The following is a 16,384-nucleotide window of genomic DNA, read 5'->3' on the forward strand; positions in this document are numbered from 1 at the left end:
TGTGCTGAGGGTTACACCCTGAAGAAGGCTTTTGTGCCGAAACGCGTGGGCAGTAACCCACTTTCATCATGTTTTAACCTTTTCTAAATGAAACAGCCATTTTTTAAATAAAGGCTTTCTATACATTTAAAGAAGAGTGCCTTGGATTTCCATTTTTTTGACGTCAACATTCCCACCAAAGAGCACCTTCGTCACATGATTAGATGAACCTTCTGAGCACTCTGGACTTTCTTTTTGTTGATTTCTTGCTGAGTTTGGATCAGATTCTTGCTGGAACATGTCTGAGTTTGAAGATTTTGGTTCAGAAGCCTTTATTGCTGATTTTTTTCAACCCGGTCAGACTCATAAGTCATCGAAAACCGGTGCTTGGTCAGTGACTTACAGCATCAGACACCAACAAAAAAGAAGTCCTTTCACATCGGAATGAAAGACGGCGGTGCCCGGCAGCGTCAGGAGGAAACGGGGCAGGACAATGACTAACATTAAGGTGGCGGAGGTCCCTGTAGGGCGGGTGGAAGGTGTGGTTTATGAGTCCGACAACATCAGACTTTTACCCAGGAGGCCTGTGTTCGCTATTGGCAAAATGTAACCACGTGTGTTTGTTGTTGAAGGAAAAAAGACGTCACTTAATGGTCTTGTACTGACATAGTGCGTTTATTTAAAAGAGACTGTATGCAAACTGTTCGTTTCCTGTGAAAACGGAAGTTAGTTTTGAAAACAGACGATGCATGTAACAGGCTGAAATTACGGCGTCCCAGAACGTCAACAACCAAAACACCAGGGGTATGTCGCATGGCATATCTCAACATGGAAAGACAATGACCTAACGTCGATATGTGACGAGGTCAGAGTGAGAATGTGTTGCACTCATACACAGCCCTGGCCGTGACAAAATCACACAGCACTATTCTAGCCAATCAGCAACAGCTGAGAAGTCATTGCCTTGGTGATGCCCGTCCATGAATTTGGCTGGTGGAGCTTCTGAAGGAGCTTTGACAGGAGGAGTCTATGTGTTTGGGTGCTGAGTTCAAGTATCAACCACCTTTCACCAGAACTGCTGACTCCATCTTTAACTGAAAGTCTGGGATGGGACACAAGCTCCTGTCTCAATGTCACAAAAGTCTTGTGTGAAGCTTTACAGCACTGAAAGATGAAGCCTGATGAGGTGACTGTGTGAATAATTCTCTCTCTTGAAATGCAAAATACTGACGTGTTTATTGTAGTAGTTGATTCAGTATATTTATGTATTCTCCACTTGCTGTTAGCCATAAATATTTTGTTGCTCCCTCATTTGTTCAGATGATTCCTCACATTAACCACAGGGAGCACAGTTTGCCATTAATTATGTGTGTCACATGCTCCCTTCTATTATTGTGTGTGAGTTTTCTGCAGCTTTCATCATCCGTATGCTGTCGCCTGCTGCGCAGATCTGTGTGCAGCCTCTGAACACTGTAAAAACAAATTACCAACACTTCTCTAGTTCACACTCTCCATTAAACCCACCACAAGATTTCCATAAAAAGATCAATAATAGAAATAAAGTTTGCGGTGTCACACTGTAAAAATGTCCAAATGGTGTGGTGATATTTCAGGAGGCCTAATAGATTAAAAGGCTCTTTAAACAGTAGTTGACATCAGACAGCAGGAGCGCAGTGGTGGTGATGGTTATTAGGATAAGATGTGGAATTGAAACAGACCCTGCTAGTGTCATGTGTAGTTGTCTGGCAGATTAAAATAAAAACCAAAATAGGAAATATGTCAAAATGAAATATTCTTATATTGTGTGAACTATAAGATACTAGTCCATACCCATTGAGTGCACAGTTGCCCACGTACAGTTTTACATGGTGTGTGTTTGGGATACAGGTCATAGGAAATCGTAGATTAAATAGTCAACTGAACCCATTAAGAAGAGCAATGTATTCAGACAGAGTTTTTGTGAATTTGTATTTGTAAGTACGATTGTTTTATTGAAAGTACAGTAGTACCACTGCCAATAGTGGGATAGTTAGTGGGTTAAAATTGTACATTAGTAGTTGAGGTAGCACGTTGAAAGGCAGATAGTTAAAGTCATTGCCTTATAGAAGCTCAGTTTTAATAAGTTTTCCAACTTTTGCCAAGAGGGAACTTTAGATATTGGTCCCTAGATTATGTTCACCAAGTTTCATGCAGATCGGTCAAACATCCTAGGAAGAGATCCATTTTAAGTGTTTTTTTTGTTTGTTTGTTTTTTTCAAAAAATTCAAAATGGCGGAAAATCTATATAACCGGAAGTTATGGGTTCTTGAGACAAATTTGCACTGTGCAAAGTTTCATGTCTCTACGACAAACGGGGCATGAGATATCCAAGTCAGTGAGGAGAAAAACGTGGAACAGACACACACACACACACACACACACACACACACACACACACACACACAGTTTTCGTCATTATATAGTAAGATATTACCAAGACGATTATATGTCTTGGTATGTCTTCATATGAGGGCATCACATTTTGGGTTTACTTGTCCTTATACTTCATTCAACCTGTTGTCCTCATTCGTGGACACTTTTTGTGCCACCTAGTGGTAGTAAGAGCACAATACACTAGTCCATGTAAAAACAAGATGGCAGCCATCTCTGCCAAGTCAGTCTGCAGCCGATCCCGACACAAAAGTGGACAAGGTCCAAATCTGATCACATTTAATGGTTTCATTTATGATTAATAAAGTTTGCAGTTTGATATGGCAACAAATTTGACCACATTTAGCAAAAGTATCAAGCTAAGATGCTGTTAATCAGGAAGTACTTGTTTGAGGACACTGGGACTTTATTGTTGTTCAGATTTAGGACACTGGGACTTTATTATCATTGAGAAATTAGAAATGCATACCAAACAAAAGTTCGGGTCTCAGGAGGCTAGGTCTTCCTCTTAACATGTTGGGTGTAGGTTACATCACAGATCATGTTCTCCAGGAAGACCTTCAACACACCGCAGGTCTTATAGATCAGACCGGAGATGTGCTTTGCTTCAGCATGGCAAGCTGGACGGTGGATACGGTGCTCGGTGATTCCCTGGATGTCATCAAATAGGACTTCATGGTGAGGCTTAGTGCCTTCAACCGGGCCCTTTTCCTCCTTTGCCTCTGCCACTCAACTTTTCTGATTAGTCACCCTGTTCAATAGGCTGCTTCTCATTAAGGCCAGGAGTCGACAACCTTTACTGTCAAAAGAGCCATTTTTGACCAAAAATAATTTAAAAAATCTGTGTGGAGCCACAAAACATATTTGAGGCTTTTAATGAAGGTCACACAGCCTATTAAGTCGAAATTAGCCTGTACTAATAGTCTAAATGAGCATTCACTCTGCAGGGCACTTTTTATGATCATTTGGTACTTGAACTTTGCAGAGCTGCAGTGAAAGCAAACAAATCTCTCCATGCACCACTTAATTCTCCAATTTATTCTGAGACATTTGCTTTTTTGGATTTGGCATCCACAGCTAACCAGTTAGGAAGATTCAAGACTCGCCACTGCTATCGAGGTTCAGCAAAATATAAAGGAAAAGGTGCCAGGCAGTAGATGCATTACGCACATTTCAGATTTTATTTGCTACAGACGCTTTCCCTTTTTACAATTGGAGAATGAAAGAATTTCTTAAGGCCTACAACACTGATATATAAGAATTAAAATATCAAAGAATAACAATTATTCATTTCCATGTAGTTTTTTTTTTTTTTTTTTTTTTTTTTTCTCTTTTATGGTAAAAGCCACAGGGAGCCGCTAGAGAGGGACGAAAGAGCTACTTGTGGCTCTGGAGCTGCAGGTTGCCTCCCATTGATTTATCTAATTCCAAGAAATTTCATTCAATGGGCTTGGAATGCAAAGAAGATGGTAATATTTCTGTTTGTTGTTGTTTAAATGTAGACAGTGATACAGCTTTGTAAAACATTTGTCTAGTAGTCGTACTATAGTGTCGGAATTCTGGAATGTTAACAGCCAATTTGGTCATCAAAAAACAAATCTGATATGAACTCTGGTGCAGTTGGCACGTACAGCAGTTACGAACCCTGCCAATGTGGCAAAATGATTCATATCATATCGACCCTTGTGGCTACACAGATGCAAAATATATACAAGTTGAGTTTTGGAGCGTTACTCTTGGTCGAGTCTTCTCAGAGTAGCACCTGACAGGTTGGATCTGGATTGGATATTTTGATACATCAGAAAGTGAAATTCTGACCCAATGCACACCCCAATGGAAAGCCCATGGAGAGTCCAAAAATGCAACAGGTTAATTCCAGTAAATATCCAAAAGTCACCATAAAGGTAGAATAGTAAAAAGCACGCTCTACAAAGTGTGTCCAGGTCACATCAAGTTAATACATCCAGAATGTCATCCTCCTCTCTCTACATGTCGTAGAAATCTGCACACAATATGCAGTGTATACAACAATACCTTTTGGCCCAATATTCACAGAAGATAAAAGGTCACAGAGTCACCAAAATTCACAAAGTCAACATTCTGGATCATTAAAATTCAACTACATTTTGTGGCATTTTCGAGTGTTGGACTGACCAGCCCACATCACCATCCTCAGACTGCACCACTAACTTGGCAAAAACCAGACAGTACTAAAACTTTAACACAGCACATCACATTGCTTCAAACATCAATATATCATAAAAACTCCACCACCAGCATTCCCAGCTGCTCCCTAAGTGGATTTTCTATCCGTATACACACATTGCAGGAAAGTAAAGTGATATCTGCTGAATGAAAATGACCTACTGTTAAATTTCACCCTCCAAAATGCACCAAAACCACAACACCAGATACTGCACGGCTTCTAGCGTCCTGCCACAACAGCACAGTTAAAGTAAAAAGCAGCCGCTCGTACTTACATCCCACCATCATCATGGCCACAGAGAAGATCTTCTCCCCGTCCGTGGAGGGGGCGATGTTGCCGAATCCGATGGTCGTCAGGCTGGTCATAGTAAAATACAGAGAGGTGATGTACAGAGAATCCTTGCCAGGGCCGCCCTCCCATTGGCCAGAGCCACTGGCGTTGTAGCGGTAAGGTGATCCAATGCTGATAGCCAGCTGGTAGAGCCAGCTGTCCATCTTGATGGTGTTGGTGGCCTCATCGATAACCTCGTAGTCTCCGATACTGTACCTGTTGAGGACAAGGTTTCAATTTGAGTATGTTGACTACTATGTTGAGTAGTATGTTGAGTATTTATGCTAATGTTCAGGTTCATACTTGTATTGTGGTTTTCTACTGGAACATGTTTACATGCTTTAATGTTCAAAGAACACAGTTTCCCTCATTCTGTCTGTGCTCTAACACTGTATTCACAGTCTGCTCTGATTGGTCAACATTTCCAGGTCTTTTACATCTTGGCATCCCTGTACTGTCATTGCAGCCGCGCAATGACAGTAACGGAAAAGAGCAGCACTTTCTACACCAATCACCAAAATCACCAATAAAAGCTTTGAAATCAGAATCTTCCCAACTGGATATGTTCCAGCAAGAATCTGATCTGAACTCAGCACGAAATTAACGACAACAGCAACCAAAGTTACATGTTTCCCTGACGTTAGCATTAGGGTTGGAAGTTAACTTTTTTGTGCACCTGACACTGTGGCTGGTGGATTCCAAAATCTACCAGCCACTCAATCGATGCAATTGTTTTTTCGGCTGGTGAGTGAAGTAAATCCAGCAGCCAATTGTTTGGCTGGTGACTGGTGCTACAGTAATTTCCAACCCTGGTTAGCATGTAGCTACATGTAGCAGTATAGGCTACTTAATGTAAACACTTGCAGGAGCAGATGACCATATAAAGAAATCTGTCACAACTGATGTCAGCTTGTCTTGAGAGTCGAAATAATGTTGGAATCAGAGTATTCAGAACAGTCTGAAGCCTGAGGTTTTTATTCATAGGGTTTACTTTAACATATTTTTACCTTATTATTTGACACTACGGCCATATTCAATATGAACATCTGACATTACAACTTTATATTTACTGTATGTCAGAAAATAAGGGAAAAAAATACAGGTTTCCTTTAAGTATTTTCCATCCACAGTTTGTTTTATCTATTCACAATCTTACTTCAACTTTGTGAATGACACCATGTGGAAAGGATTGCTCACAGTCTGTCTATATTAGTCAATAGTTTCTGTGCCAAATGCCTACATAATACTGTATGTCTAGTGTTACTAACACATCTCGAAATGAACTTTGGTCAGCAAGATTAAAAAACCGGCTGACTCAACCCTGTCTCTGAGAAAAAATGTTTATACACTGCTTAAATGCAACAGCAAATACATTTTGGTGGTAACACAAAGCCACCAGGATTATGTTTTTATATCAACATAATGAGAAAATGTACGTTTTTGCAAGACGTTGAAACTTCCCAACAATGTCCCATTCTTACAATATAATAATCAATCATACTGAAGAACTTATCTGTAGGAATTCACAGCATTCAGTTAAGGTTAGGAAAACATGCACAGTGAAGAGACAGGTTGAGTTTTAACATGTAACAGAAACAACAATCTGAATATAATCCAGGGAAGCAAAACAAATTAATAGCATATAAATAAAATGAGACAGAGTTGCCTGACTATTGATAGAAACTGCCTTTTACAACTCTCAATCCTAGTCAGCAAAGGACAAAATTCCCCTTAAGGAATGATTTGAAAAGGGAGTCTGTGTTTTTTGGGAGCAGAAATAGTTTGCTATAGGGCATAAAGACATTAGCATATCAACTGATGTTGTACAACTTCGGAGGAAACTAAACAAGGCTTGTAGCAAGCAGAACAGCAGCAGATGCTTTGTAATGCACAGAACAGGTGGGGAGGGCGGGAGCAGTGTTTAGCATTCATAAGCAATTAGGAACAATTAGGAAGATGGGTAAATTCCCAGCAGTCAGCAGGAGCTTATGAATGGCACTAAACTGTGAGGGAAAGAGAAACAGTTCCTTCAGTGGCCGTAAAACTCATAAACAAAAAGCAGTTTACCAGATGCAGGCGAGCCAGTGAGCCACCAGTCCAAACACGCAGACCAGCAGGACCAGAACAGCAGCACCGTACTCTAGGTAGTGGTCCAGTTTCCTGGCCACCCGGCCCAGACGCAGCAGGCGGACCACCTTCAGAGAGCTGAACAGACTGCTGATGCCCTGAGGGGAGGAAGGAGGGAGATGAAGGGAGGGAGGGAGGAGACGGAGGAGGATGAGAAATGTGGAGAGGTATATGTAAGGGAAGGTATAGGGAGGAGAAGGAAGAAAAGGGGAAATAGAGACAGAGAGAATCGGTCATTACAGGTAAAAGTCAGGTTTTAGTGTAAATAGTGAATGCATTCCTCGGGCATTAACAAACTGTTCGCTGAGCCCAGAGACTTTTAAACACTGTAGACAGAAGCAATTAAAGGGTAAGTTCCATGTTTTACAACCTGGATTCTATTTCCCCATGTTTTTGTGTCTAATGCCCCATTTCCACCAAACACTTTCGGTACAGCACAGTTCAGTTCGGTTCAGTTCAGTACACTTTTTTTCCGTTTCCACTCTGAAAAGTTGTGGATGGTACCAATGGAACTGTTCAGTACCGTCCCCATGTTTGGTCCCCCCTCTGTTGGGGTACCTAGCACACAGATCTGGTACTAAAAGGTGGAGCTGTGAACACTGCAGTCTGATTGGTCAGTAGAGGACGGTCATCATACATCAGTAAACTGTAACTATAAAATGAAAGGATGTTTTGCTGCCTCTCACAGCAGCTGGAGTCTGAGAAAAAATAACTTCATTCACTGGGCCGACTGCCGGCAACTTTTAAGGTGGAACGCTTACTTATAATGTTATTCAGTGTAAGAGCTGACGATGTGAATCCATCAACACACCTTAAATTTCACTGTGACAACTTTGACCATCACTTTAGTTTTACATGACAAGTGATTATATATATTAATTCTGACCAGGACGGCATAAATCCCAATCCTCACTTCGAGAAAAAAAAGAAAAGCGTTGTGGAGTGTCGTTCCTGTGGGCTACAGCAACACTAAACCCCTGAGCTTGCCTGAGAAGAACTAAATGCTGTTTTTTGTTCTTTGCACGATAAACAAGGTGCAGGAGCAGTGAGTGACAACAACCCCGCCCACATTTAAGGGTACTGGTTGCAGTTGAAACACTAGGGTCTAGGTACCATGTCTGAAGGGTTACTGTTGGATCCACATGTACCGTACTGAAAGTGTTTGGTGGAAACAAGGCTTAACAGACTAATAGAATTTGGCATGGCCTTTTTACGTCCAATTAAAGGGCTTGTTTTTGCCACTGACAGGTTCAGGTTATTATTCCAAGGATCTGACAATTTATGGAAAGGATTCCTACAGAGATAGACCTTTTTGTTAAAGAGTAGGATCCATTTTGTTTCATCACAAACAGCCTTAAAATGACCATCACCACACTCAAAAGACATTAAAAAGAAACAGTTATTTTAGCCTGTATGAAGCCAGAATATTTTCACATCTAACTGGGTGAATTTAGGGTTCATTTCAATCAAACCAGAGTTAGTAATAGTTGGAACAGTGGGAGGAGAAACCAAGACAGCTTTTGTGAGTTTAATTTTGTTTCTGTCAGCTTTGAATGAAGTGTGTTTTATGATGATAAAATTACCAGTTATTTAAACGGAGTCTGGTGGGTTTGGCAATAGCAGTCTCAGGGCGGTTTCTCGTTTTAAAAAAGGATCTTACTCTTTTACAAAAATGTCTATCTCAGTAGGGATCCGTTACATAAATTGTCAGATGCTTAAAATATTAATCAGCCTGTCAGTGGCAAAAACAAACACTTCTATTGGACGTAAATTGCCAAATGTCTCAAATGGTTACGTTGCAGCCTGTTTCGCTGCTCCCAGCTCCAGCCCTCCTCGCTCAGTACTGGACCAGTTCAAAAAATTGTTGTTCCCAATAATCACTTAGACTCAAACACATGGGAAATAGGGTCCAGTTTGAATAACACTTTAAACCTTTTTGTGCAGTGAGACTTCATAAAGGCTTTTATAAGGAAGGAAAGTACATTGGTGGTAAAGGAATACAATGACAACAACAGTGTTATCAGCTTGTTTTCAGTCCGCCCACAAATGAATAGTTCCTTTTCATAAAGTGCTTTGTATTCATCTTTAAAAAAAACCAAACACTACCATTATTTGAAATACACAAATGAGTGTCTCTGCACAGACACCTACACACCGTAAGTAAGAAAGGTGTTAAGATGATCACATCCATACCAGACGCTTCTTGTGCTTTAGCAGGGCTTTTATTTATAAATGGAGTTATTTATGTATTTCATATTTTAAAATATAATTGGAGAGCACTTAGAAACAAAGCTAGAAATTGGCACTATTGCATTCAAAGCCACGCTTCAACATCCATCAAAATTGTTTCTCAATAATGAAATTAATTTTGTCCATGTTACGCAGCTCTAAGCTCAAGAGGAAGCCAGAAAAGGTCTCTGCAAAAACTGAGAAAATAAACACAGTAAAGTTCTCAATCTAAACTTATCTTTCAAAACATTATTCGGTAGTTAAGTTATTAAAGCCATGAACCATCTTCAATAAATAGGCACATTTACGTTTAATGAATGTGACATTTTTGTTTCTGTGTTGGCCAGAAAAGTGAAACCTAAAGTCTTCAGAGTCAGATCAGTTTCAGTGGTCTGGTATGAGGACATTTCATGTTATGAGCACACAGATATTCACTTGGCACAGGTCACTTTAAAAGGGTACGACTGGGAGTATACGCACTGAGACCAAACGTGTCTTTAAACTTGTTTCCTTTAGCAGGTGCCAACTTGTTGTTGACTGGATCACAAAGTGAATTCCAGTCTTTTGAAACTGACTTGTTTGGACTTCCAAGCCCCACAAACACTTTTAAAAAGGCTTGATACACACACACACACAATCATGGTTGCCAGTGTTGCTATGCTTTCCTGCAATCTACAACTATTGTGTTACTAAACGGCCAGATTGTACAGATAGCTCTCTAAATGGTGCCAAGACTACCCCACTTTAACACCATGCTAACAAGGTCTGCATGATGTGACGATACACACCATGGGAGAACTGTAATTTGTCTACATTTGGAGAGATTGCCGCTGATTCTACGGAGGTATCCATCCTTTTAATTCTCAGGTTGTGTGAGGCAATTGTGAGCAAACTGCAAACACAACCCGCCTCCAACAAAAAGCACGGCTCAAAGTGCAATTTATGGCCCCTAATAAAGCCACCCACATTAAAGTGCAATGTTCTGTGTCCACTACGTTTTAATCACATTTGGGAGCAAAAACAAGCAAATGTGTATGCTCAAATAACAACAAGTTGTTTTAGTTTTGCAGTTGTGTTTTATGCACAAAGACTCATAGAAAGAAAAGCAGAATGTGTACAAATGTAACAGGTTCATATCACCTTTATGTTTCTCTGGTCATTGTTTATTTTTACCCGAGAGGACCTCCAAACACCAGGAGTAGTGTTGAAGTTCAGAGACCCTCCTATGTCATCCTTTTACCCATTCCCCACTCCCATTTTGTCCAGTTCCCCTGCAGGAGAAGTGGGTGTAACTTCTTTTGGTCTTTTTATTATCCTAATCCATCTCAGTATTTCTCTATGTTTTGTGTATATTTTTGTTTCCTCCAGTGTTATAACGTCCGTTGATTTTATTTTATTTCAACCTGTCCATTTATTGATTTCAATCAACTGGCACCTAAAAATAGTTCTTTTAAGAGTGAGAGCTACTTTAAGTATTTACGCTCGAGATGTCATGCCTCAGCAAACCCATCAAGTTGCACTTATAGTTTACATGCATGTCTGTGATTACATGGATGCTTCACACACATCTTCCCCGGCAGCACTGAAGATCTATACAATCAACACAATTTCAAGATTAGTGTCACCAATTCAGTGGCCAGAAAGGGGCTTTTGCAGAATATTATGATGTCACAGTGAAGTTAACCTTTGACCCTTTGGATATAAAATGCCATCACTTCATCATTTCATCCTGTTAGACATTTGTGTGAAATTTTGTCATAATTAGTGTTTGATTCCTGAGTTATATCCAAAGACATGTTTGGTGAGGTCACAGTAACCTTTGACCAACGAGTTCTAATCAGTTAATAAGTGGACATTTGTGCCAAATTTGAAGACATTTCCTCAAGGCGTTCTTGAGATATCATGTTTTTAGATTAGGGATGCACAATATTGGATTTTTTGCAGACATCTGATATGCCAAAATATAACAACTAATTTGGCTGATAACCGATACTGATATCGATATATCCACTCTTTTCCCCACCTAATTTTAGTGATCATCAAGTCTCTTCTATGGTGGAATTAACATCATATTATACATGCATACTCTTATCATGATGGCCCATTGTGCACATAAGAAAAAGCATGTTGGCCGATAGTAGTCCTATTTTAAAGTCGATATCGGCCGATACAGATGACGTGCCGATATTACCGTGCATCCCTACTTGAGATATTGCATTCACAAGAATGAGATGAAAGCAAGGTCATAGTAACCTTGACCTTTGACCACCAAAATCGAATACGTTTATGCTTAGGTCCAAGTGACGTTTGTGCCAAAGCTGAAGAAATTCCCTTAAGGCATTCCTGAGATATCACTTTCACAAGAATGAGATAGACAAGGTCACAGTGACCTTGATCTTTGATCACCAAATTCTAATCCATTCATCCTTGATTCAAAGTGGATGTTTGTGATAAATTTAAAGAAGTTTCCTCAAGGTGTTCTTGAGATATTGTGTTCACAATAATGAGATGAAAGCAAGGTCAAAGTGACCTTGACCTTTGACCAACAAATCAGTTCATCAGTTCTAATCAGTTCATCCTTAAGTCCAAGTGACATTTGTGCCAAAGTTAAAGAAATTCCCTTTAGGTGTTCTTGAGATATCGCGTTCACGAAAATGGGACAGCCATGACTATTACCGGCACGGAGGCATACAACTCCTACTCAGAAATCCAGTATCAGCCAAGCTCTAGCAGTAACTTGCATAAACACAAATATAATTTTAATGCACAACACCACAAAGCCTTGCCACACACTATCGGTAGTCTGAGAACAAATTCAGTGCATTATTTTTCTGCCCCAGTCTAGCTGACCTATGTCCTCCAAAGGGCCTGGTTCATCATATTCTCTTCTACTCCACAATCTTCACCACGCATATACAGCTGAGGAAGAGGCTCAAAATAAACAAGAGTGATTGTTTTTAACCACAGGAGCAGCAGCCAGGACCCGGAGGCGTCGGCACGCACTGCACGATCCGTTTGAACACAATTAACAAAGCTGAGTGTTTGGAGCAGCCATGGCTGACACTGTACAACCTGAAGCTAAATATATTTACCAACACTAAAAAAAATACAAGAATCTCCTCATTTTGGAGCATAGGAAGAAAAACAAGTAGATGAAAGCCAGCAGGGTTATCTAATGATGTAGGCTATGATGTTCTGTAATTAAGCAGGAGGCCGCTGAGTCCAAGGCGAGCTGCTCTCACCTCCATCCTGACATTCACTTCCACCCTCAACCTCTCCACCTTCAGCTGCAAATCAGCCCCATCCAGCCACTGACCTTATTTTAACCCCAGTAATAGTCCTGAGCTGCTCTCCTCTGCTCCACATTCAGACATGATTTCGCTCTGTGGTTTAAAAAGTCTGACAGTGTTCAGTTTCCACGATAGGAAGACTGATATTCAGTGTCCTGACTCTGTTTTGCACTATTCAGCATCTTTCTCAAGATTACGCCCTCTTCTAACCATAGCCTCTGTTCCTCTAGTTTCTGAAACTCACTGGGTTTTCTCATCCGTCTTAATAAAAAGCTAAAACACGCTCCCAGGGTTGTCTGTCCATTTTCAAAGATACATTCTACTGCACTGCACAGTAAAACTCAAATAACACGTAGATAAAACAATTATTTGTAAGCATTTAAAAGCTACAGCTTCTATAAGGCTTTGACAGCAAGCACACGAATGGAACAGTTCTACAAACAGCTAAAAGAGGAATTATGCTGAGGTAGTTTGAGAAGTTTTGTTTGAACATCCTGCTGAAAAGAACTGCAAACCTGTTACCACCCTCTATCAGACCCGTGACAGGTGTATTTATTGTTCAAGGATACACTTTTGATAGCATATCTATTTAAATAAAACTAGACTTACTGCAAGTCGTATGCCTCTACCCACCTAACACATTCTCACTCCGACTTTGTCACATATTTTGGTTTGGTCATGGACTTTCCATGTCCAGCTACAACATGAAAGGTACCCTGGGTGTGTTTTATTTAAAATTAAAATTATATTAACCATTTACATATAGTCTCTATCAAAATAAACGCACTATGTCAATACAACAAGGCGAATTAACGTTTTTTTACTCCAACAACTAACAAACGTGGTTGTGTTTAGGAAAAAAGAACAGGGTTTGTTGGACTCATCCACCACCCCTCCCATCCACCTTACACGGACTTTTGCCGCCTTAACTTTTGTTCTTGTCTCACTGCATTTTTCTCTGGCGTCGCTGAGCACCATTAAACTAACACAGAACGGCTCATATTATTCCAACATTTAAGGACGGCTTTTTTCAACAGTGTCTGATGCCGCAAGTCACCTTGACCACCAAATGTTTCTGCTTGAGTCTGAGTGGACATTTGTGCCAAATTTGTGGAAATTCCCTCAAGCCCTTCTTGAGTTATCGCATTCACAAGAATCAAACGGACGAGGTCAGGGTGACTTTGACAACCAACTCTAATAAGTTCCTGCGTAAGTCCAAGTGGATGTTTGTGCCATATTTGAGAAAATACCCTCAAGGCATTTTTGAGATATCGCGTTCACAAGAATTAAACGGATGAGATCACAGTGACCTTTGACCACTGAACTCTAATCAGTTCCTGCTTGAGTTTGAGATAAAGTATAAAGTATTTCTGATTGAGTCCCTGTGGACATTTGTGCCAAAGAGTGCATTGTTGCACACCACGCAAACTAATTTCCTCTGTTTGAGAATCTGTCTGTAAAAGCTCGTAGTGCAGCATTCTCAGTGATCACATTAGTAAACAGCCGAGGTCTGCCATGAGATATTTACCACACTACATTAACAGAACATTTACTTCACACAGTCACAACACTGGTGTTGGCAGTGATCTGAAAACTAAACAAATTGACAAGTGCTCCTTGGATTCAGACGAGGGAGACTTGTTGACTGGAGTCTTTCCAGTGAGATTACGGGGTCAAGTACTTTAAATTCGCCTGATTGGAAGTAATTTAGCAGTTAATCATTGTGTGATAATGAAAGCCAATTTTGTTGGGAACTGAAGTTACTTTGAAGCTGCCTGCCTGGGTTTTAAAAAGCCAATTACTGTATACTTAACCAATTAAACAAAATAAACTTTAAAAATGTCTATTAAACATCCTATCAGTATACAGGGCTTTGTTCAAACTGCCAGGCCAAAGCCATCTTTTGGTGTATCTAGATTATATACAGATTGATCTTACAAAGTCTGGACAGTGAAAAAAAAATGAAACGCAGATCAGATCCAAATCGCATTTGGAGGTAGACTGAACAAATGTTGGGATTGTCTGTTCTGCAAACCACGAATACATTACATTTGTAGGTCTCATATCATATCAACGTTTCTAAGGCAATGCAGTACATGAGCTGATTTTGTCATTGAGAGGTGGACGGAATGGTGGATGGTCACCTAAGTGAGACACCTGCTAAGCTGCAGACCACTGTTCGAGACCAACAAACAACAAAACTGGTTGTTGTTAGCAAGTCATCGCAGTGTTCCAGTGTCTTTTAAGCCAGCAAACATGGGTATCTGTTAGTGACCTGTTGCTGTTTCCACTGAGCATAGTGCCACGAAATAAGTGGCAGTTATTTTTTATCGAGCCAAAGCTGCATTTTCAGGCAGCTGTTTTTTTATTGAGACATCGCTTCATTTTCAGCTGGGACTGGGCTTCCAAAAGCAAGTATTTTAAGTCAAAACATGATCTTTTCCTGACCTTAACCAAGTGTTTTTTGTTTCAGCGTAATCCGCGACATGATGACGTACAAATGTAAATTATCTACAAATGGGATTCCACAGAGACGCCTCAGTCTGGACGCTCAAATCAGATTTCAAAGTGTGTTTCGTTTCACTCCCAATGCGACACACAATGACGTTATATCCAGAATGACACAGGTGCTGAGCCGCCGAGTGTTATAGAGGACTACATAGAGAACAACAGTTTTTGGACAGTCGCTGGTTGATTAATTGATCGTTGATGGGACTGTTTGGAGGGTGAAATGATGGACCTCCATTTCTCTTACTCCTGCGTTAGAAAGCTGTGTCACCAGCGTAGCTACGTCGTTACTGAGGCCTGAGTCGTTACCACAGCATCCCATGCAGATCGGTTGGTGATGTCTTGACACACAAATCTGAACTGATTACTTGCAAATAACAGCGTGGACATTCAGTCCATTAATAAAGATCTGACTTGAGAAACCAACCCAGTTTACCAGCAGTCTGAATGTAGCGTCAGACCAGGTGTCAGTATCTGTGTAGCTACGCTGGTGACGCGGCCTCCAAACCCTAAAGCATGAGAAAAGGAGATCCATTATTTCGTCCTACAAGCAATTGTGCTGTCAAGTCGTGGTTCAGAATGACCCCAGACAAACTCAGTAACAGAGGTGGCTGGTATACACTGTGATATTGTGCTGCAGTCATGGCGGGCTTCACTGTGCAGCAAATGATGCTTCTGAAGACACTCTGAAATCTGATTTGAGTGGCCAGAGCAGCCAGACAGAGACACATACGTATGTAAGTCCAATTTCAAAACACCTCAGAATGTGGTTTGGATCTGAAAAATAACTTTTCATGTTTTTCTTGCTGTCCAACTTTTCTAAAATAAATCTGGACATGCCAAAAAACAGGTTTGAGCTGGCAGTCTGAACAAGCCCTGAGCCTCCTCTCCTGTCAAAGCCAACATGTGAGCTGCTTCACACCCCAGCCCCCCTCTCAGGCCCAGTTCTTGTCACAACAGCAGTCCTGGTGTCAGCAATTACAGTACCTGCTGTACCACAAATAAAGTCCCAAAACATGGCAAACACTGGAGATTTGTCGAAGAATCTGTTGTTGTCCTTGAGATAAGTTCCCAGTGACCTGGCCTGGTTTTCACCTCCACAGGACTCAGGAGGTCTTGGCTGCACCTTCACCTCAGTTCACACTCCTGATGGCACAAACCCAGCCAGCCCTCCCTGCCTCTCTCCAGCTACAGCTTCAAAGGCCTCCGCTGGGACTCGGACGGTTCCCAGCTCATATGTAAATGCCTCTAAATTAAGTAGCCACAGGACAGAGCAACACAGATG

The 16,384-nt window shown here is 40.8% G+C and overlaps 1 protein-coding gene across 1 annotated transcript in view; it reads right to left on the reverse strand.

Annotated features, from left to right (window-relative positions):
* The window catches only part of LOC126401138 (potassium voltage-gated channel subfamily H member 5), a 157,933-nt gene that overhangs the window by 74,485 nt on the left and 67,064 nt on the right, over positions 1-16,384 (reverse strand). Inside the window, exons 7-8 of the mRNA XM_050062240.1 lie at positions 7,013-7,170; positions 4,890-5,161 (exon numbers count right to left, since the gene is read on the reverse strand). Coding sequence (XP_049918197.1) covers positions 4,890-5,161; positions 7,013-7,170 — 430 coding nt within the window. The remainder of the gene's footprint in view (positions 1-4,889; positions 5,162-7,012; positions 7,171-16,384) is intronic.

Source organism: Epinephelus moara, chromosome 14, assembly GCF_006386435.1.
Source record: "Epinephelus moara isolate mb chromosome 14, YSFRI_EMoa_1.0, whole genome shotgun sequence".
Taxonomy (NCBI): domain Eukaryota; kingdom Metazoa; phylum Chordata; class Actinopteri; order Perciformes; family Serranidae; genus Epinephelus; species Epinephelus moara.